This window comes from Pavona decussata, unplaced genomic scaffold (genome assembly GCF_977016875.1).
Source record: "Pavona decussata unplaced genomic scaffold, jaPavDecu1.1 SCAFFOLD_16, whole genome shotgun sequence".
Taxonomy (NCBI): Eukaryota; Metazoa; Cnidaria; class Anthozoa; order Scleractinia; family Agariciidae; genus Pavona; species Pavona decussata.
The window spans coordinates 3,537,338-3,558,874 of NW_028145439.1; the positions used below are offsets into that span (position 1 = coordinate 3,537,338).

The 21,537-nt window shown below is 39.8% G+C and overlaps 2 protein-coding genes across 3 annotated transcripts in view; one reads left to right on the plus strand and one right to left on the minus strand.

The window, feature by feature from the left end:
• Positions 1-1,280: 1,280 nt before the first annotated feature.
• Positions 1,281-14,374, minus strand: LOC146487398 (sterol carrier protein 2-like). The gene is made up of 12 exons (XM_085087607.1): positions 14,230-14,374; positions 12,021-12,058; positions 10,592-10,696; positions 9,529-9,546; positions 8,766-8,888; positions 7,796-7,944; positions 6,632-6,892; positions 5,546-5,734; positions 5,156-5,243; positions 4,038-4,103; positions 3,253-3,305; positions 1,281-1,723 (listed from the first exon to the last, which is right to left on the minus strand). Exons 1-12 carry the CDS (start codon positions 14,277-14,279, stop codon positions 1,580-1,582), a joined length of 1,284 nt encoding a protein of 427 aa, XP_084943733.1. The 5' UTR covers positions 14,280-14,374; the 3' UTR covers positions 1,281-1,579.
• A 2,539-nt stretch (positions 14,375-16,913) lies between these two features.
• LOC146487399 (uncharacterized) overlaps positions 16,914-21,537 on the plus strand; it is a 60,448-nt gene continuing 55,824 nt past the window's right edge. For both annotated transcript variants that reach the window (XR_014857544.1, XM_085087702.1), the window contains exons 1-2: positions 16,914-17,008; positions 19,781-20,793. Coding sequence is in view for 1 of the 2 variants with exons in the window: in XM_085087702.1 (XP_084943828.1) it covers positions 19,830-20,793 (964 nt within the window). In the remaining variant the exon portion in view is untranslated. The remainder of the gene's footprint in view (positions 17,009-19,780; positions 20,794-21,537) is intronic.

The following is a 21,537-nucleotide window of genomic DNA, read 5'->3' on the forward strand; positions in this document are numbered from 1 at the left end:
AATATAAAGCTTGCCGCACACTCGAGCTGAGCAAACTGCCTTGCGAGACATCGCGAGGCAATCAGCTGAACAAGTAACTTTATTTCAACTCGGGTTTGTGAGGCTGATGAGCTGTTTCCTCAAGTTTTTGTGAGAATTTCGCCTCGCGAGGTGAAATCTCAAATATCAAACACGACAGATATTTTCCTCGCGGCCTCGCGAGGCGAAAAACTCACGAAAACTCAACCGCACACGTGATGAAACAGCTGAGCTGATCGCCTCGCGAGGCAGTTTGCTAAGCTCTTTCCTTAAGTATGCGGCAGGCTTAATCAGTCAATTAAAAGCGACAAGCTCATGATTTTCTAGGCCTCGCGCGCTATGCTCGATCCTCGACTCGATTCTCGACTCGATTCTCGCGAGTTTCTCCTCCGGGGATCGACCCAGGGCGTACAGATTACAAGCCCGAGGATCTGCTACGATTCCAACCCAGCAATACTATCCAATGGTAAGGGGGGGGGGGGGGGGTGGGAATCTCAACCGCAGATTAGAACGGCCGCAGTGGTGTTTCTTTGCTACATTAGCGAACAACTGCTGCTCATACTCTAGGTATGTAAATCAAACAAGCAAATAACTTTAGACATAATCCGAAATATCACGAGTTTGCTCACAGAGCGCTTTGATCTACATCGTTATCATCAGTGTTATTCTCATCAGCTACGAATCTTTAAACGGGGACTGCTATCGGAAGCCGGGCACTTACAAGATGAGGGCGCTTATTTGAAACAAAACGCATTGAACAGGGGAGCGACTATTAAAAGAAGGACGCTTAATCGACTCATTTTGGTACCGTCCGGTAATTTTAAAGACCTTTATATTCTAGTACCAGTACCAGTACGGCTTTTTTCCAATGGAGAAAGAGTGGCGCGCGTGAACCAGTGTCATTTTGGCGAGAAAACGAGATAGCCGTCGTGATTTTACTACGAGGTTTTTTTTTTTTTTTTTCAGTTTTCGAACTTTTGTAGTGGCAAAACAAAACGTAGGTGATCTCTTCTTTTTGGAATCACTAACGGGCTCATCATCATTCAAAACAACTGCGTCGAGTTCCTCGCCCAAAAAGGGGAAAATGAAGCTTCCTGGGATATATCTTCGCAAAAAACTTGAAGTCAAATCTCGTATTCGTAGTCGTACACGTACTAGAATCTAAAGGTCTTTAATGCTGTAAACAGACTCACCTACAACCTGTGAGAAAAAAGATCACAGTTGCCACATCGTTTTAGAAATAAAGACTGCAAATTTCACCATTCTGATGTAAAATAACTTTAATAGACACGGACGGGCTGGCGGTTACGATATACGATTTCCCGCGCGAATCACCAGTTACAAGTTTTCTCGCCATTTATCACAGTTACAGATTTTCCGTGCCTAAGTGTCTTCCTGCACTTAGTACCAGTTACAGGTTTTCCCGCGCTTGGCACCTGTTGCATTGCTTTGCACGCCACTGGGTTATGTTCACTTGGGAAGATCTGGGTCCGAGAATAGCTGTATTATTTAGTGGCTTGCATTGGATTGGTTTTACATCAGACAGTGCTCTCGCAAACTGCTATAATTTAGCATGGAGATGGGCCCTTGATTGTGGTTTGTATTTTCTGTACATCGTCACCACAGCCGCTCCTCCGATACCGTAGTTATGCTGCAAAGCGACGGAAGCGCCATCAACCTGCCTCTTGCCTGCCTCGGCTCTTAGCTGAAACAAAGCAAATACAGCAATGAGAGAGAAAATCGAAAACTTGTTACTCGAACCCATGCTACTGGTAAAACTGTACTGATATTAGCACCAAACTGGTTTTCAGCACCGTCGATACCGGCATATGTCTGAGAAACATTGATACTCGCGATAATTAACGATTGTTTCAAAACCGCTCCACACTTCTCACTATCACGTGACCACTAAAAAGAAGAAGTTGCGTTTATATTCCACGCTGTGGTCGAGAAAAATCTTATTTCTAAAACAGAGAATACTTTCAAGCTAAGCCTCAGTATTGTAATGTTCTTTTACACGAAATCGAATTGTGTATGTGCCGTCATTGAACACTGCAATTCCCCACTCCAGGACAGGCCTTATTCGCTAGCTAAGGTATAAGTGTGTGGCAAGTAACGGGAAACGTGATACCCACTCCAGAGACTACGGGGAGACTGGTATGAATGAGGGATTATGGGATCCTTTGGTAGACAGATGGAAATTGCACCGATTAATAAGCGAATTTCTCTACAGTCGGTTGTATAGGAAATATTCTTTTTTGGTGAAAACTATTTAACAAGAGCTATGCTATCCAGAGAAAATGACGAAAACTGCACTTACTTGTCGGCGCGATGTCCATCCATCGACCCAAACAATCCCACAATTCCTTACTCGTACCAGTCTTCTCACAGTTTTTGGAGTGGGGAATAGAGCGGTGCATTGCCGTCCAGTATCACGCGTTCTCGACTCGTTTTAGGTTGGACACCATGTCCCTGGAGACTATAAGGAGCTTAAAGGCTGGTTTCCATATGGTCGCGGATCGCAGTTCGCAATAAGGTCTGCGATCGTCTGCGATCATATGGAAACTACTTCTGCGATCGTCTGCGATCCTGCGATCACGATCGCAGACGATCGCAGAAGATAGAACCATGTTCTATCTAAAGGCTGGTTTCCATCCCGGGTTTCCATATGATCGCAGAGGATCGCAGACCTTATTGCGTTCTGCGATCTGTGGTCTGCGATCCGCGATCATATGGAAACCAGCCTTACGCAACGACGACGGCAACGTCAACAACAACGCCACAAAACAATAGGTTTAATGAGCAAAAACTACCGCTCTGCGCGTGCGTTTTACATTTTGGTACATTTCTTTGCCGTCCTCTGCAAAACAACAACGTGAAATGACCACATTTAAGGTTTTGTGGAGAACGTGAACGCACCACGGTGAATTTTTCATTTTCTTTCTTAACTTGTACGCCACTCCTACCAATTTGGTTCCTGGAAAGTTCACCATTTTTGTAAAAGTTGAATGAGTTGAAATATTAAATCGCGAAGTAGCACAAATGAAATAAAAATATATTTTCGCATGACGTTTACGTTGCCGTTGCCGTCGTCGTTGCTTAAGCTCCCTTATATTGAGCGATGACGTCACAATGTCGATATCGACAAATGCCCGATATCGGCAAGTAAGTACTAGTATCGGATTGATGTGAAAACCCGGTATCGGCCAAGCCTTAGTTAAGAGCGTCACCCACCTGCCAGATGAGCTCTGCACACTGCGCCAGTCCTGTGGCACCGATTGGATGACCTGACGAACACAAGTTTAAGAGGCGGTTGATAAGAAGCCAAACCGATCAGATAGGACACCTGGCTTATGAATAATACACAGTATGCATACGCGTTATCCCGCCATATTGGTGTACCATGAAATGGCACACCAAGATGGCCGCCACGCCAGTCACTAGAATCTTAAGGATTGGAAGTTGCATCTGCTGCCTTCATAGTAGCCACAAAATCTCTTAATTTCCCGGTAAAATCCGCCATGTTGTCCGATGTAGCTGAGCTAAAAAGCTTGTTGTTACATTTTTAATTTTCAATGCATTTGTCTGTATATTTTTTCCGCCGACCCTTGACAGTGCTTTACAGACAAAAGTATGGAAATTAAAATTTCAAAAATGCTGATGCACGCTTTCTAGTCCAGAAATATCTCTCAAATTTTAACAGACAAATCTTTTGTCTTAAGTTCACAATCCATTTTCTTTTACAAATTATAAATTTTACGGACACCGACTTTGTTTCTTTGGTAAACAAACACTGTAATTCGTGCCTTGTGAACAGAATAAAACTTAACAAGGGAGTAAGTTGACTTTTCCAAAGTCTACTTTTTGACATAGCTCAGTCGCGCAACACATGATGTGGAAGGAAGTGGTCGACTCAAACGACTTCGTCGTTCAGCAAGCAAGCCGCCCGCCAGGTATACAGTTACCAAGAATTCCAATACAGCAATACCGTACAAATGAGCGTGGTCCAAACTTTTCACCTTTTGATTCTAAGCCTCCAGACGGATTCACGACCCATCTGCCTCCAATCCGACAAACTGACCCACCTACAAAAAAATGTGTGTATGTTGTTGAGTTTGTTGTTGAATTGGTCCAATACATGGTAGAATCATAGGAATGTCAGTAAAGTTATGTTCCATCTATTCTGTGACAGATGCTAGGCCGTAACTTTAAGTTTAAGCAGTATTTTACAAACGTTATTTCCTTTGTCCCATGAACCTAGTTAATGGCCTTTAGCTCCCCCGAGTCTCCTGTAGCTCAGTGGTAGAGCATCCGAACTAGTAACCGGAAGGTCTTAGGTTCGACTCCTGATAGGAGCACTCGGAATTTCTTTTTCCGAGTTTGCCTGTGTCATTACTGAATAATACAACATTCTCAGTTATTTCTTTCCTTCGTTGAAAAATGTCCGGTTAGTTCCGTCAGTAGGGTGCCGAAGTGGACAACCTTTTGTGTTATACATTTATTGTTGGTTCTGGTACATGAGACGGAATAAAGAGTACTGCCAGTGGCGCCTTCACAAACTTACGTCCACAACTCTTTGCGTGTTTGCATGAAACTGAAACAAAAGACTATGTGACATGCACACTCAAAAGCACTGACCTTCGTCAATCATTCATTCATTCATTCATTCATTCATTCATTCATTCATTCATTCAGTCAGTCAGTCAGTCAGTCAGTCAGTCAGTCAGTCAGTCAGTCAGTCAGTCAGTCAGTCAGTAGGTTGGTCAATCAATCCATCAGCCAATCAGTTATTCGACCGTCCGTCCGTCCATACGTCCGTCCGTTCGTTCATTCATTCAATTAGTCCTACGTTCGTTTGTTCTTTCGCTCACTACTTTCGGGACTAGAAGGGTGGCACGTCAGAACTCTGTTTCGTTTAACGGCCTATATCATCATTAAACGTGATATGATACACTGTTGAATGAACATTTGTTTAACAGTGGTTGAATAGTTGGCTTTGCCGTTGGTTTCAACTGAAAATATTTCTTTAACAAGACTCTAGTAGCTCTCCCCGCTTGTGATACCTTGTTCCCGTGTTTCCACTGATTGGTAAATGAAAAATTGCTAGGTCTAAGGTAATCTAAAGAAAACATCTTACCATTCTTATTGGAGATCCACTCTGCTGAATCAATGAGCTCCCCACCCCTCCCCTGTGGACACAGCCCCATGGCCTCATACATGAACAGCTGAAATAAAAGATAGGCATGCAATGTGAACAAAGAACGGGTCTTAGTTGTGCCATGGACGTCGGACCCACGCCAATGGATTCCAAAGCCACGACTTTCAATCTTGCCTCTTATCATTTATATGAAATGAAGGTGAAAAACACATGGTTACCCCGATTCCTGGAATTCGTGCGCCACTGTTTTCGCCAAATTTACAGAAATAAAGTGATTTATTGAGGCTGGCTATCTTTTAATTGCCACACATTGGCATAATCCTGTGACTAGTGCAAATGGAAATTCTAACTTTATCTGATTTAACTGACCTCGTTGCAAGAAAAACAGTCGTGTACTTCTAAAACATCTACGTCCTGAGGAGTGAGTCCTGAAGATCTGTAGCAGTCTGTAGCAGCTTGACGAGCCATCCCCACCCCTGCTAAGTCCATAAAGCTCTGCTCAAACGAGGATGGGAGGTCTGTAACCATCTGCTGTGCTACAATCTCCACAGCTTTACTCTAAATGCAATAACAATAAAGTTCTCATCAACGAGACTGGTAGAGTTGTGGTTTTTATTGTTTCTTTTCCTCTTCTTTTTTTTAACGATTAATCAATTGCTTTGCTCAAGCTTTAGTGCTCACCTACCTTCTACATTTAAACATTATTTAGTTTTACACAGCTCGATTAGCTTTTCCGTTAATCTGAGTAAATGTTACCTCTTTTGTATTAACATATTTATGTTGTAAATTAAGTTTAACTTTGTTAACTTTTTAATTTGGTAATAAAGCTTGTTGTTGTTGTTGTTGTTGTTGGTTTTTGGTAATCGTGGTTGGTGGTTGTCACTTTATTCAAGCGCTGTGATTGGCGTATTTTAATCCACTTTGCCGGATTCTTGGTCACGCGCAAGTTGGGACGAGAGCAGAAGATCGAGCGGCCATTTACTGGCACGTCAATCACAAAGAAACGAGATGCAAAAGTTTGACAGCTATACAGGCTACGTTATACTGGCATGTGAATAGCGACAAGGAATGATAACGGCAAAAATTTTAAAAGTGCTTTTCTATGAGACTAGATGAAGCGAAAGTAAATGAAGAAGTGTTGTGAGCATCAGGACCTCGTTTCGCCCCCCACTCCCACCACACCCAAAAAAAGACTAATACTCAGGTTGTCTGAAGTCAAGACGACACAATTCTTTTTTCTGCCGGAGTCAGGAGCCGATGGGCTCTGTTCTGAGTTTAAAAAATGCTCCTACATTTAATTAATTTCACAGTTTTTCATCTCTGCTTTGGAATACAGATCAACAATAAAATTATTCCATGATAATGCGCAAATTCCTAGGGGGTATGTCGAGGAAGGTATTTTTTGCCTTTTTTGGTCAGGCTTTTTGCTCTCATGTACGCAAACTTGAAACTAACCTGCATTCCTCTGAATTCCATGAAGTCTCTGGAACACACGATAGCGGCCGCTGACCCATCTGCCGTGGGTGCCGACATGGTAAGTGTGATGGGTTTACATATCATCCTCGATTCGCAGATGCTTTTCAAAGGAATTTCCTTCCTCAGGGATGCATGAGGGTTGTGTATACTATGTTTGTGATTCTTGTAAGCGATTTTAGCACACTGCTCTAGTGTACTTCCGTATTTTGCACTGTGTTCTTGAGCTGCATAAGCAAAGAGCTGCAACATGAAGCAAAAGGTTAAGTGTCAAAACAGCCCGTACTTTAATGTTGGTCTGCCGTATGAAAGCGCACTACCATGGAACGAACGGTATACAACTAGCACGAAAACGGAGAGTACAAACTGGTCGGAAAACGGGGTTTGGGGTCTCACAAGTGACAATCTACGCTTTTGATCATTTGCCATGATTTGCGAATTTGCCCCCCCCCCCCCCTCCAACTCCCCTCCCCCACCCTTGCAGTTCTCAGGACAAAATAATAAACGACTTTTCTGCAGTCCAAGGTTAAGAGCGTGCTCTTTTGTGGCTATTCCCGAATAGGGATACACGGAATGGACGGTATTCATGCTCTTTTGAGAAGTTTTCTGTGTTCAGAATGAACAGAGTAGTATTCCTATGATCAACAGTTAAAAAAATAAACAACAGCAGTCAAATAGGTGAGTAAAATAACCACAGTTGGTTTCCCTCTTACATGTACAGCAATAAAGGCTGCTTTTCTTAGAAACCGTGTTTAAAATCTTACTTCAAATTTACTTAAAACTGTGGCGACTCAATTTAGTCTTAAAATCGCTCAAGGAAGTCACTTGTCATAAATCTAAGGGTAAACTGTTCCACAAAGCTTAGCACCAAAGTATGAAAAACTTTTCTTTACATAATCAGTGCGGGATTGTGGAAGAGCTAGTACGTTCTCAGTATTCCTTAAATGATACGAATTCACATTATTGGTTATATAAGGTTAAAAATAGCCTGTGTTGCTGGCGGTTTTGTTGCGGTTTGGTGGCCTGCAGCAGGGCAGCGAAAACGAGTCTTCTCACGGCTCCGCTACTCCGCCACGGACCACCAATACCCAACAAAACCTGGCTAAGCTAAAATATAAAAATCTTATTCCCAAGTTGAATTCTGACCTTGATCACATCAGATGTCATGGTGTTTAACTGTGAGTTTACAAGTCCTGGCGGGGCGCCAATAGCTACCATGTGATCCATGTGCCGCTTTACTGGTGACACGCGGTCATTGTATCTTTCTGATAAGCCGCGCTCCATCTTTTCAAAACCTTTGAATTAAAACAAGTGAAGTGTTAATGCAAAACGGACGCAAACAATCCAATGAAACCTGAGATAAGAGACGCCAAAGTCCTTTCCGATAAGCCGTGCTCCATCTTTTCAAAACCTTTGAATTAAAACAAGTGAAGTGTTAAAGCAAAACAGATGCAAACAATCCAACGAAACCTGAGATAAGAGAAGCCAAAGACAGGAAAAAAGCAGTTTAAGTTGTGTATCATAAAACAAAAATCAAAGTACTTCATGTACCACCAGTAATGTTTCTGAATTATGTACGTTTCTCCCCGTGTCGAGTTCGCCCCCGAATTTTCCAAATTCTAAAATGTACCCTTGTAATGATTTTAGCTATGAGCAGTAATTTCCGTTGGTACAGTTTATGGAACTGTACAAGGTGGCCGATCTGTGGAAGAAAATGATAAAGTACGACCATTCAAATGATAACTACTCAAGGTCATTGAACAGTGTAGTCCTGTAGTGCTATTTGATTCTAAGTAGTTTATAAAAAGAAATTTGGGAACAATCTTGTCTTTTGTCTTTGGGCACACATCGAAGGGAACAGGGTACAGTTCAAAAAACATTTTTCTCAAACCAAGGCTGTTGCCTCAGAAAAGTTAAGGAGCCCACAAGGCCAAAAGCCAAGAAGTTAGGAGCCCAACATGTGAAGTGTTAGGTGCTGCTGCAAAATATTAATTTTCTTGGGAACCCCAGGCTACCAGGCTCCTCTTAGGCAACAGCTTTGAAAACCTGATGCCAACTATGTATACTCGTAGTACGGTGCATGCAGAATGAACAACAAGCACATTGTTTTGCTTACCCAAGGCCAAGACACAGCTATACTGTCCGCTGAGAACCAACAATCTGGCAAGCATCAAGGCAGATGACGCTGATGAACAGTTGTTGTTTGTGTTGAACACAGGGACCCCAGTCAGACCCAGCTCTGAAACAAATGGTTCATGAATGTTATCATAATTTATGGCCCCTGCATGTGTACTCCTAGCCTCCCTCGCAGATGCTCTTTTGGCTCGTCACGCAATATCTTTCCTCGTTGGGGAGGAAAGATTGCATAATGAACCAAAAGGATGTCTGCGAGGGAGGCTGGTATACTCCTTAACCCAGCAAACCAAGCCCTGAGTTTTAACTGCCAGCTGAACAGTGATACTGAACAAAGTAGAAGTAAATTTTACTGTGAATTTTTGAAAGTTAAGACTAATGCACAAATAAGTGAGTAACAATAAGTCAGCAAAAGTAAGATACCACAAAGCTGAAAACATACACAAATGCTGAACCATACTGGTTTTTTTTCCACTGTTTTTTTTTTCCACTGATAATGTACGACAGTGTGACAACATCACAACTACAATGCTTGAGCTTTAACACAAAATGGCCATTGCACTGTACACAGCCCAGTCTTAAGTTCTCATAATTTGGGTTGTCACATATAAAACTCTTCTTTGAACCAGGGATGACAGAGTGCTCCTGGGAGGGGGAGGGGGTGTGGGGGGCTCAGCTGAGTAGGATAAACTTAATCTCCAAACTTTAAATATTAATATACTTAACGTAGAACCACAGAAACGTACCATAAACTGCTCTTTGACCTGGAAAAACAAATGGAAAGCGAACTTTGGATGATTTTAATTTATTTTCCAACTTGAAAAGAGATAAATTTAATGTATAATTTGAAAAATACTAATTCCCATGTCCAAAACCATTTCCCTGAAGTCAGTGTTTCTATGGCCCTCACAATATACATTACAATGTTAGAATCTTCTAACATTGTAGTGTACATTGTGAGGGCCATAGAAACACTTCCAATTTGAGGAGATGCTTAGTACTTACTGGACGAGTAAAAAGTCAAAAGTCAAAAGAACTTGATATCAAAATACATGATAGTAGTGACCAAGAAATAATTTAGATAGGTCTGATAAGAGTTTGGGACATTGCTTGCAGACAGACACCTTTATTAAAATAAAGGTGTCTGTCTGCAAGCGATGTCCCAAACTCTTATCAGACCTATCTAATTTAGTTATAAAGCTCAGGGTAGTCACTTCCAGAGCTTAAAAGCACCCTGCTATCAATAGGAGCCCTGAGCACTAAATACACTAATTACAATGTAGATATACTATATAAAAAGTAATAACAATGTGAATATACATGTGCACTGTACTAAGAAAAACTACTGGTATTTACAATATACAACATGTTAATAAAAGTCACATCGTAGACTAGGCATGTTTACTATTATTTTGTCTCAAATATAACATTACATTTTAAAACTGCATGCCTAAACATTTCTGACCAACATTGAACACTACAGTTATTCACTGTGAGTATTGTCATGCAATTAACAATTTACAAGGAGTTGGAATAGTACCGAATCAAAAAACAGGTATTGCTGGCCCAACTTTATTTATATCAAAGAACAAAATTAATTCTCCTATCTTGTCTCCACACTTTTCTTATAAAAGTACTGGGGCGAGTTATTTTTATTATTAAAATATCAACAAAATTCACCTTGAGTGATTATATCCTTAATTCTGATGACCTCAGGAGTAAGTAAGCATTGATATTACAAGGCGAAACTTGATGCTGATCTCTATTAGGGCATAAAGGGTTACTTGGGGTTTTTTGTGATGATTTTACCTGAAGTTGGTTCTCCATAGCAGTAACTTGCTACCACAGCTTCCACATCCTGATATCTAATCCCTGCATCCTTAAGTGCTGCTGTTCCTGCCTCCCGAGCCATATCTGAAAACAAAATTGGAAATTCAAATTATCTTGGAACTTACCTGAACTCACTGGAACTCTCAAAACTAGTTTGGATGATTAAAAGCCTCAGTGGATGATCAAAACTCAATATTATTACATATATTAAATGGCCAGCATTCAAATTCTTTTTCATGTCGCAAATTTCCATAGGTACGCCAAGCTCCACAAGTACATGTACCCCTGGAAATTTTAAATTAAAAGTTAAGAGCTTAAGCAAAATAGCAGCTTCATTAACCACATGCATAGACAGCTGTTGACACATATATCTAGTTTGTTTACTACTTATTTAAATTTTAGTTGCTGCTGTTGCTTTGTAAACTTTGTTAATGTCAATATTTACAAATTATTTGTAAACACCAAAATTTATTTGCATTTAGTTTAATATAGTCATACCTACCCGCCTCAACTAGCTTTAGCTATTTGCGGGTAGGTATATATCTAACTTGTAACTCTCTGTTTTTAATAAAGTGTTGTTTGTTTGTTTGTTTGTTAGTTTGTAAACGTTTCTTTCTTTCTTTAGTACCTTGGGAGAACTGTACCTTCAAATGCAACAGCACAATGTTAAGGTTTAAAGCCTCTAGCCCCTTGCTCTATTACAAACATAATTATGTAAATGGGGACTGCAGGGGCAGATTTATGGGAGCCCCCCAGGTTCTAGTACTTGTTCTCAGTGAAAATATGACACAGAGGGTAAAATCTTTTTAATTCTAGAGCTCTCAAACATTGATTAAACAGAACACATCCTAAAACTTCATTTGGGAAAGTAGCAAATGTTCGTAAACATATTGTGTAGTCCTCAATGGCTTACTTGTACTAATTTTTCTCTTCCAAGAAAGTTTTTGAAAGTGTAAATTATAAATTTCCATAAAAATACTGAGGAGCTACAGAATCGAGGTCTGCATCTCAACTTTGAAAGTAAATCTTTGAAAGTAAATTATTTAATAAGTAAAATTAGTACAAGGTGGAGCCAGGACCCAGGAAGGCGTTTTCTGTTAATGGAGGGGAGATGCATTGTACAAAGACCTTAAATGGAGTTTAAAAAGGGCAATTAGAGAATTTTCTGGGAATGGAGGTTCCTGCAGACTTCTTTTGGATTGAAAGATTTTAACTGGGATTTTGTTGGGGGATTTTATACAGAGAATGAACTTTTTCGTGTGTTCTGTTCTAATCTTTTCGTAGGACCTTTGGCTGAGACAACAAGGCCTCATTTGCACCCCCCCCCCTCCCCCTTACATCACTAATACATCTCAGTATCCCCCTTCTCCCTCCCCCCAGGCAGAGACAAAAGGATCATTCAACAAACCTGGGTAGTCCCATTTCTTTGTGAGAGGCTTTTCAAACCTACATTAGAGTAAAAATTAAAAAGTTAGGGGATGTTAACTCATGCAACCAGTGAGACTTTCAAACTGCTACAAGTTCATTCTGGTTTCACCCTTGTCATATGCAGAAGGGTAGCAAAATTTAAGGGTTTTGTATTTTGAAAGGTTCCAAAAGTAGAGCTACCCTGGGTACCAGAGGTTTTTTTTCTCACGTTATCCGGCCGAAGACACAAGCGGTGAAAAAACTACGACGAGGAGCTTTGTTGTCTTCCGCCGAAGGCCGAAGACACAAGTTTTGTGCAGGTCACTTTGAAGACTCGAAACTTTTTTTTTTATGTTTTTTTTTTTTTCATTTAAGTACCACACATTACTGACAACACTTACACTGCTTACGATACTAACATTATTTACATTATTTACAAAACTAAATTTCTAACAATGCGTAACACTATTTACAATATAGTAACATTACTTACAATACTAACTATACATACAACACTTATGTTAGTTATGCTAGCTATTTCTATAATACATACAATTTTTATTTATTAACCTAGTTTTCTACAGTTTGTCAGTAAGGGAGAAAAAGACAAGAGCACTGTACTGTTATAAAGTATATAAAGCGTACAGTCTATATTTTTTCCATTTAAGGGCCTCTTCATATGATCCCGGTTACCGGGATGGCTCGGTAAGCGGGATGAATTTTGCAGTCCGTTCATATGGGAAATTTCATCCCGGTTACCGAGATGAAAAGTGGTGATGCGGTCAATCGAGCGTGAAATTTACCGAACAAGCCCGGCAAGAATTTTTCATTTTTATCGGTTCTACAAACCTCAAAAGTATTATATCTTTATCTCTACTACGAAAAGGAATTATTTTGAACTAGTACATCTCAGAAATGAGCCGTAATAATCAAATATATCCGCTCTAAGACGCGAATGTTTGGTTATAGACTTCATCCCGGTAACCGGGATACCGTGTTCATATGAGAAAATTTTCGTCCCGGACTCCCGAGATCTCGGTCGCTGAAACCAAGATCTCGGAAACCGGGCTGGCCCGCCTTCTCATATGAACACATCGAATTTTTTACAAAAGAAATAGGAATGCGGCGAGATCTCGGTAAGCAGGCTAGCCAGTCAACCGGGATCATATGAAGAGGCCCTAAGTTTGTGACTGGACTCGCTCTTTAATTTGACTTCGTTATTTGCCATTCAAATCGATAAACGTAGTTGATCTTGTTGGTGAATATTCTAAAAGAAGGATGAATACCTTTTTGGCAACAATCATAGATATGTTGCTTAGCTAAAATTACAAGATGATTTAATAAAAGAAAATCTTCCTTTCTCTGCCAGATTCCCAAAAGAATATCAGTATTAGAAAGTTCATTTATGAAGACTCGAAACTGGAAACCGCGCATGAAAAGGCTCTGGCACCCAGGGTAAAGTAAATCGTGACCAACTAACCAAAAGGCTAACAAAAATGTGAGCAGAAATTACTGACAGAAATCGCAACACAAAGATTATTGTGAAATATGACTGAATTTCAGACAATACCTCCCCCAAACTCTTTGCGATTTAGGTCTTGCTGCCTACTACTACAAAACATTATAGGAGGGCTGATGCAAGTTCCAGAGATACACTGTATGATACATGCGTCATCAATTTTCCATCAAAACAACAGGCCACTGAATCACTCGATCAGGAACACATGTTGCAGGCAATCCCAGAGAGACCCAAGCCAATTTTATTTATGTGATATTTTTCAAGGTCAAGCAAAATGAAACTTCTTCACTTCTAGGATCTCCACTTGCATAAATTACTAGAGGAAATGTACACTCCCCTCCCCACCCTGTTTTCAACGTGTAGAAAAAATATACCCCCTCCTATATTTTCAAATGACTTTCAAAATTGTTAACCCCACACAGCTGACCTTACCTACACCACCGCCCCCTCCTCTGGACGTAGTAAACGATTGGCCTCTTAAAAACTTGGAATTTTCTTCTAAAGTTAGATTACGTTGGAGAATGCTCCGACTCCACTAGGTCGATATAGTAGGGAGAAGCAAGTCTCCCGAGTGTCACTTGCAAACGCCTTGAAACTTTTTGAAACCCCCAAATAAACATAGATCCAGTACGTACATGTATATTCAGCTTTTCAGCTTAAAACCCACTCTTAGATAATAAGACTTACTTACTTTGTCATTCCAACGCCAACTACAAACACTTGTTCAGAAGCCTTCTTCATCGCTGTCGCATTTATTTGTCAACGAAGCGAATTGAAGAAAAACGATAGCAACTTTGCTTGGATATGAGTTTTCGTGTTTTCCAACTTCAATAGCTGTCTTCATTATGTAACACCACACGGAACGTCTACCCCATGGCACTAATCTCGAACCCAGTTTTTTTAGCCTCCCTCGCAGACGCTCTTTTGGTTCGTCGCGCACTCTTTCCTACCCAATTTTTTGGCCAAGACAAAAACGTCTGAGTGCGAGATTAGCTGGACAGGTTTTCAGAGGTGGGCCTGCAGCTCTTCCAAAGCTCTATTTTTCTAGACTCTTGGGACATTTTTCTGTTTTTCGTTCTTTTCTTCCTGCCATACGCTAAACGCTTCTGAAATTTAAATCCACCAATCAGATTTCAGCAACGGGTCAAAACTAAAGCTCCATTCACACCAACAAAACATTTTTAATTAAACCAGGTTTGACCACTAAATAACTAAATAACAGCAGAATACAGTTTATGAAGTAGAATCCAAATGAAAATTAGCCATGTGGAATTTTTCGTTTTGAGCCAATGACGTCACTTCCTGTAATTTGAGCCTTAACTTCCGGAACAAGGCCAAGTAATGGCGGCCGTGAAATCTCGAATAAAAAGCTAAAAAAAAAATACTTCTAATCGCCGTAAAGGATTGAAATTTGGTAACATGAGTAAGAAGGTCATATTCTACACGAAACTGCAGAAAGATGGAAAATGAAATTTTCGTCCCAGGGGCACTTTAACTTGTGCTTTCATTTGTGCTAAGGCTGTAGTCGACAAAAATCCGAAAGCAGCTTTTATGAAGGAAACAGCTTTTTAAACGTGTTTAGGCCTTGGTGTGAAAGCCAATAAATTCCCAACAAATGGAGTCTGCAAAACTTCAGCATCATCATCATCAACATATTTTTTATTAAAAAGTTCTCTTTCAATACAGTACAGGCGAAGACTACCAGCATATAGCGGAAGCTAATTGAGGCGGGTAGATTTCCCTGCATTTTTTCCCGCGAACTATTTTTAGTAGCAGTTCACGGCTGGTTCGCTATACAGACAAATGTATGGAAAGTTCAAAACACGACTGGACGCTTTCTGGCTCAGCTACATCCCTCCAATTTTTTTCTTAAAATCCTTTTCCTAGTGCCAAAAGTTTCCAATTCATGAATTTTTCAGAAGCGATGTTTTATGAAAATTATTTGACATCGGATTCCCATACAAACACTGTTTAATATTTCAAGCCTGTTTGCCTACTCGTCAAAATGGCGTTGAAAACCGTGATAAGGCCTATTTAGTCCATGCCATGAGCAAGAGGTGGAAGGTACATGTAGGGCGAGTTTGAGATAAGGTAAAAAAGAAACAGCAAAAAGTAAAAGCCAGACAAAATATTAGAAGGAAATGCACGCCTGTGATTATTAACCGATTGAATAAAGAAAAAATGCCCTGAATAACCTATTAATTTTCTTTTTATTATTGTTATTTTTTCTTGGTTCTTGTTGACTTTGTTTTCAGGGTGTTTTTTCTCTTTCTTAGTTGTATGGAGGGGACCCAGCCCTGTTACTTCCCCCTGCCATACCCCGTCTTCTTTTTGTACTTGTTTTGCATCTGTTATTGTTGTTGTTGTTGTTGTTGTTGTTGTTTGGTTTTTTTTCTGTATATTTTGTTAGCTTCTGTGGCAATTCAATAAAAATAAGCAAGACTAAATAAAAGAAGAATGACTTTGGCAATTACAAGGTATTATCCACTAAGTGAAGCTAAGTGGCTTTGTGGAAAGTTCCAGAATTTTGGGGAAAGGTAGCTAGTGGTTTCCCGTTTTCTTAAGGTTGGAGAAATAGGCCATTTTCGAGAACTCTCGAGCGGCTGGAGCGGTGATAAACAACAAATTCGATAGTATTGTTATTTAGTCCACAATAAAGTGTCACTTGCTAATGACGTATGGTAACCAGTTTTGACTGCCACACGGATCCCCGTATGGCAGGTCTCTTGACCAAAACAAAACAACTGGACCGGTTGCCCCGTATTGTGGGTTATGCAAACGTTTGAAATGTGTTCAGCAAGAGAAGATAGATTTGTTAATGAAGCCAACTGATATAAACATGGTCCAAGTTCATCTAAATATATTTTGCGCATATCCTTTCTTTTAAATTTTATTTTATCATTTTTGCTAACTTGGCTGACATGTTTTAAAATACTGTGCGGCAATTATATTAAGAAATGTAACATATGCAGTAATAGGTCCTTTCAGGAGTGAGCCAACTGAACCACTGAAACTTTTATTGCACCAAGTATTACTTTGTGCCCACTATGGAGCCTTACAAACTGGATCGGTTATTGTTTTTTTTTTTTTTTAAACAAGTCGTGAGTTAGCTGGTTTTTGTAAGAGAGTCTCGTATTTTTTGTAATATGTGTAGCCTGTCATTATTTCGTATCTTCGCAAACTAGCTTCAAGTTCTTTGTGTGTAAATTTTACGTGCATACGTAAAAAATAAAATACTAAGCGGTGTCACTACGGCTTGCATAAACGTAAAAAGCTGGGTGCTGTTCAACTATTTACTTAGACTCTCGCGTGAGAGCCTCGCACATCTATATTCATATCCGCTGCCAATGAGAGCGGTCACTCGGCAGACAGGTGATATTATATTGTGGGTGATATTTTATCAGATGTAAGACTGTAGATGCTTTGATGTTTTTCTGATTATTTGCTGAGCCTCGAAGAATATCCTGAAGGTATGTATTAAGTTTGATAATTCAATTTTGTTAGCGAATAAAGAAGGATGAAATATTTTCCGACATCTTGGGAAGGCTAAGGAAATCAATTCGGAATAAAACGGCTGTCATTTTTCCGCTAAGTAAAAAGAGCTGTAGTTATGAGTCAAGCTTTCGTACAAAGGACGATTCGCTAGCTCCTCGTTTAACTTTAAACAGGAACAATGCAAAACGATTTCCATACTTATTTAAGACTCATAGCGTGCTTTTTTAACACGAAAACAAGGGAACATAGGTTTATTCAATGAAGCAGACAAGTGCTGTTTAACTGTAGAATATCCGCCGTTTATTTGCATGTCATTAACTTACGTATGTTTTGGTGTGCAGTATCACTCTATATTTTACGAGTTGCACCGTATTAGACGAAAGCTGGCAAATACAAGCCAAGAGTAAAAATATTTAGCGATCGACTTCTCACCAAGACAACCGTAATAAGAGAGCAAAGGAGCAAAGGTTTATTCAGTGAAACAGACAAGTACTGTTTAACAGTAGAATATCCGCCGCTTATTTGCGTGTCATTGAATAAACATAGCTTAAACTTACGGTATGTTTTGATGTGCAGTATCACTCTACATTTTTACGAGTTGCACCGTATTAGACGAAAGCTGGCAAATACAAGCAAAGAGTGAAAAATATTCAGCGATCGACTTCCCACCAAAATATCTAATAAGAGATTTATTATCCAACTTCAACTTTTCTGATTAGTAGCAAACAAAACTGCGAGGAAAACCTGAAAAACGATGCATTTTAGAAAACCGGGTTTTTTTTTTGTTTGTTTGTTTGTTGATGTTTTTTTTCTTTTTTATTTTTCCAGTTCGAATGACCACCAAACCTGGTAACTGTGCTAATATCGCGTCATATTCGTATTCGTTTTGCGCGTTATCCGAACGTGCAGTCAGTAAGTGGAGTCGGATAACAAAAGCCTTTCCTTGTATTTGTACACTTCGTTCCATGACTGAGTTTTCATGCAAACAAAACTGATGAGTTGGCTGGTATAGTCATTGCTCCCAAACCAGTAAGACTTGGCTACCATTTCCACTATTCACGCAGTGAAAGTGTAGTAAGTAAGTTGGGGGTTTCAGTAGTTCACTTGATCATGTCACTTTTTTTTTGTCATTGTCTGTGTTTATACAATATATGGGGGTGTCATATACAGTAGAATCCCGGTAACTCGAACTCTGAAGGGAGCCAAGAAAAACGGTACAAGTTAACGGGGGTTCGAGTTATCGGGGTAGATCGAAAATTCAACTTTTCATGTAAAAAGAAAAAGTGGGCCCTTTGCTAAAGCAGTCTTCTACTTTCTACAAACAGACAAACGTAGTTCATGCAGGTGATCATAAAAGCAGATGAAGCTGTTAACTTTGGGGATGAAGAAGGGATGCAAATCCCATGTAAGCTGAGGCTTTCGGCTCAAAAAACCTTGTCAACATTTTAAAGAAAGAATTGAAACGCCTTGAGATGTGAACATTATGAACTTGTACTCAGCAACTGGAGAAGGTCTTAGCTAAAACAGTTTAAATACATGTATACTGGACGTTTTATCATCATGAGGCGTTCCAAGTTCCAATGGATACATGTTTTCATTCATTGTAGCACTGTTTTTTGTTTTCTATGTGACAGCTGAACAGGCAGCGCATGTGGTTTGACTAAAAAGATCGGAAATGACTATCAAATGCTTGATCTGTTGCTTTAGAAGTGTCAATTCCAATGCTTTTTTTTTACCTATAACACGACCGGAGAAGATAATGGGATGACATCAGTGACGAGTTGTAGGGACCAGAATTCGAGTCTTAGTATCGGGGTAAATTTCGATCAAGGGAAACGAAATTTAGTTCGAGTTAGCGAGAAATTCGAGTTATCCGAGTTCGAGTTATCCGAGTAAAAGTGACTGAAAAGTAGGGCAAAATCCAAAGGAAAAGGAAACGGGACTTAGTTCGAGTTACCGGGGTTCTACTGTATGACTTAATTCCTAGCCTTGCCAGACCAGCATGTTGTCTAACAGCAAGTCAAAGTAATTAAAATATAAGACATATAGGTGTCTATTTTTTTTTCAATTTACAGCGAGCTTGACCACAGCACATATGATGTTGAGTTTTGACATTGAAGTTTTATTGTCTTTGTTGACCATTAAATGACAATTTTTATCACCTTGCTAAAGCCAGTAGCTTTCAGCAAGACTTGAAATTGCAAAATTTCCTTCTGTAACATCACAATATAATCCTTGAACTTAGGACGCTTCTCAAGCTGACAGCGTTGACACAAAAATTGCCTTTCCGCAGTGCTAACTTTAATGACTCACAATGTCACCATAAAGTGCGAGCCGCCTGTAAAACGGCAATCCTGGTCATCTGCCAATATCCCTGTTAAATCTCAGAAGAACTGACTTTAAAAATTCACATATTTGAAGCTTTAGAAAAAATATAGCGCCCAAGAAATTCAGCTTAGAAAAATATTAATGAAGCCGTGGGTCCTCCGTGACCTTAACAAAGTAGTTCCTTTATGTTTATTTCTTATTAGAAATTATACTTGAAATTTTTATTCATGGTTTTACTGTGTCGAAATAAATAAACTATTATTATGTATGCCTGTCTGTCTGTTTTGACTGAATTCGTTTCCAAAGCAATATTGTTTGCCAATTACACTTTCCAAGTTACTGTCAGTTACTATTTCTTTACCACTGGTTAGCGCTTATATTTTTTTAAAAAAAAATTTATTCCTTTTTTTTTTTTTCAGGGAGACCATGACCGTCTAACGACTTGATTTACCAGTCACATTGTTAGTAATGGCCTGGCAGCCGTATCATGACGAAGAGTTAAATTATTTCAAGTTCTCATCCATTGTTTTAAATGAATTTCCCAAAGCCTTACGCAAGACCTTCAAAACCATGTGGGACAGCACCATTGGACATCGGCCTGGTTTCCAGCTCTGGGATGATTCTCCTGCTGTAAGAAATTTGTTCATCTCTACAGAGGGTGGCAAAACCAAAGTTCCTACGCACAAGTCTTATTTTGAGTGGGATTGCACTGGCTTGTTCCAGGCCACTATCTATGCTCAGACTTTCGCCTCACACCGCACAACGCTCAGTCAGTGTTATGTGACGCCACGAGGTTTGCCTCATGGAAGCTTCCATACTTCTGTGGTGAGTCCATGTGGAAACAATGCTGAAACGTTTGCACTTGCGATTGACCAACTACGGCTTCTTAGAAATATGATCTGCCACTCGTCCAGTTCAAAGATGAACAAAACAACGTTTGACCAGTGCGTAGAACACGCTAAAGATGCATTCAAAGCTCTAGGGATCAAGGCAGACGTACTTAATGCAATTGGAAGTTTGACTGAGTCTGACTTTCCCACTAATGAAGTGCATAAATTAGAGCAACGAATCAGAGATGAGACTTGGGCATACATTACATTTCTCGAGGGTATGAACTCCAGTATTGACGAGTTACGTTCACTCTCAGCTGCTATAAAGTGGAAAGTGGAAAGTGATACTGCAGACAAAGATGACATCGTTATGTTGGAACGAAAGATTAGTTACTTAACAAAAACGCAAGAGGAGCACGATAAACGTGAAAAGGAAGACACTCAGTTGTACAAGAAGATTCTCGAGGGCGCGGTTTCAGATATTTCCAAGATAAGGTGGAAAGTGGAGAGTCAAACTGCTAGCAAACACGACGTTGACATGTTGCTGCAGTCGATCAGTGAAGTTAGAACCCAACGCCATGATGCCCAGTCGAAAATCTCAGGTAACAGCTTTTCTCAGATTGGAAAATAAGTAGAAAAGGGATAGGCTACAAACTAAACCTTTAAAAAGATTAAGGAATACAGAGAATGCGCTGCATACACCCTTGCACTCAAGGGTAAGGGAAACTTTGGGATTGAAATTTTGTATTGGCTTAATTTTAAATTCCTTGTTACAAATTATGATAATTAATCTGAGACAAAGAACCAGAAAAATAAATTTATTGAAAATTTAAAAAAAAAAACCCTAAATTTATTGTTGAACTGATGTCATTATTTCCGACTGCAAGAGAAAGTTTGGGGCCTCCAGTTAATGCAGCCGGGAAAGATCTTTGAAAAGATGCTTAAGTGAGGGAAATGAGTGAGTTCAATCCTAAATCCTACCGGAGTTGTGCTCAAGAAAGCTGCAACCCTTTTTCTTTGAGAAATCTAAGAACGATTTGGCCTGCACATCTCCAACTACTCTTTGGTAAAAATTTCAGCACTCCTTGAGGATCGAGGGTCTGCAAAGTAGTCGTTTCATTTTCAAGCGCAAAGCAAGTTGTTTGCTAGCGCTCCTTTTCGACTTCACAAAACTTCTCCGATCTCGGAAGGGACACAACTCAGTGCTAAGCAGGCTATCGAGGGTCATGGGAAAACTCTTTCAGTAGGAAGTAGACTAGAAGGCCTTTAAAACCATTCAAATAAAGAAAGGGGAACACGAGGGAAAGGGGGTTGTAGTAGAAGAGTATTACAACCTACTACATGCA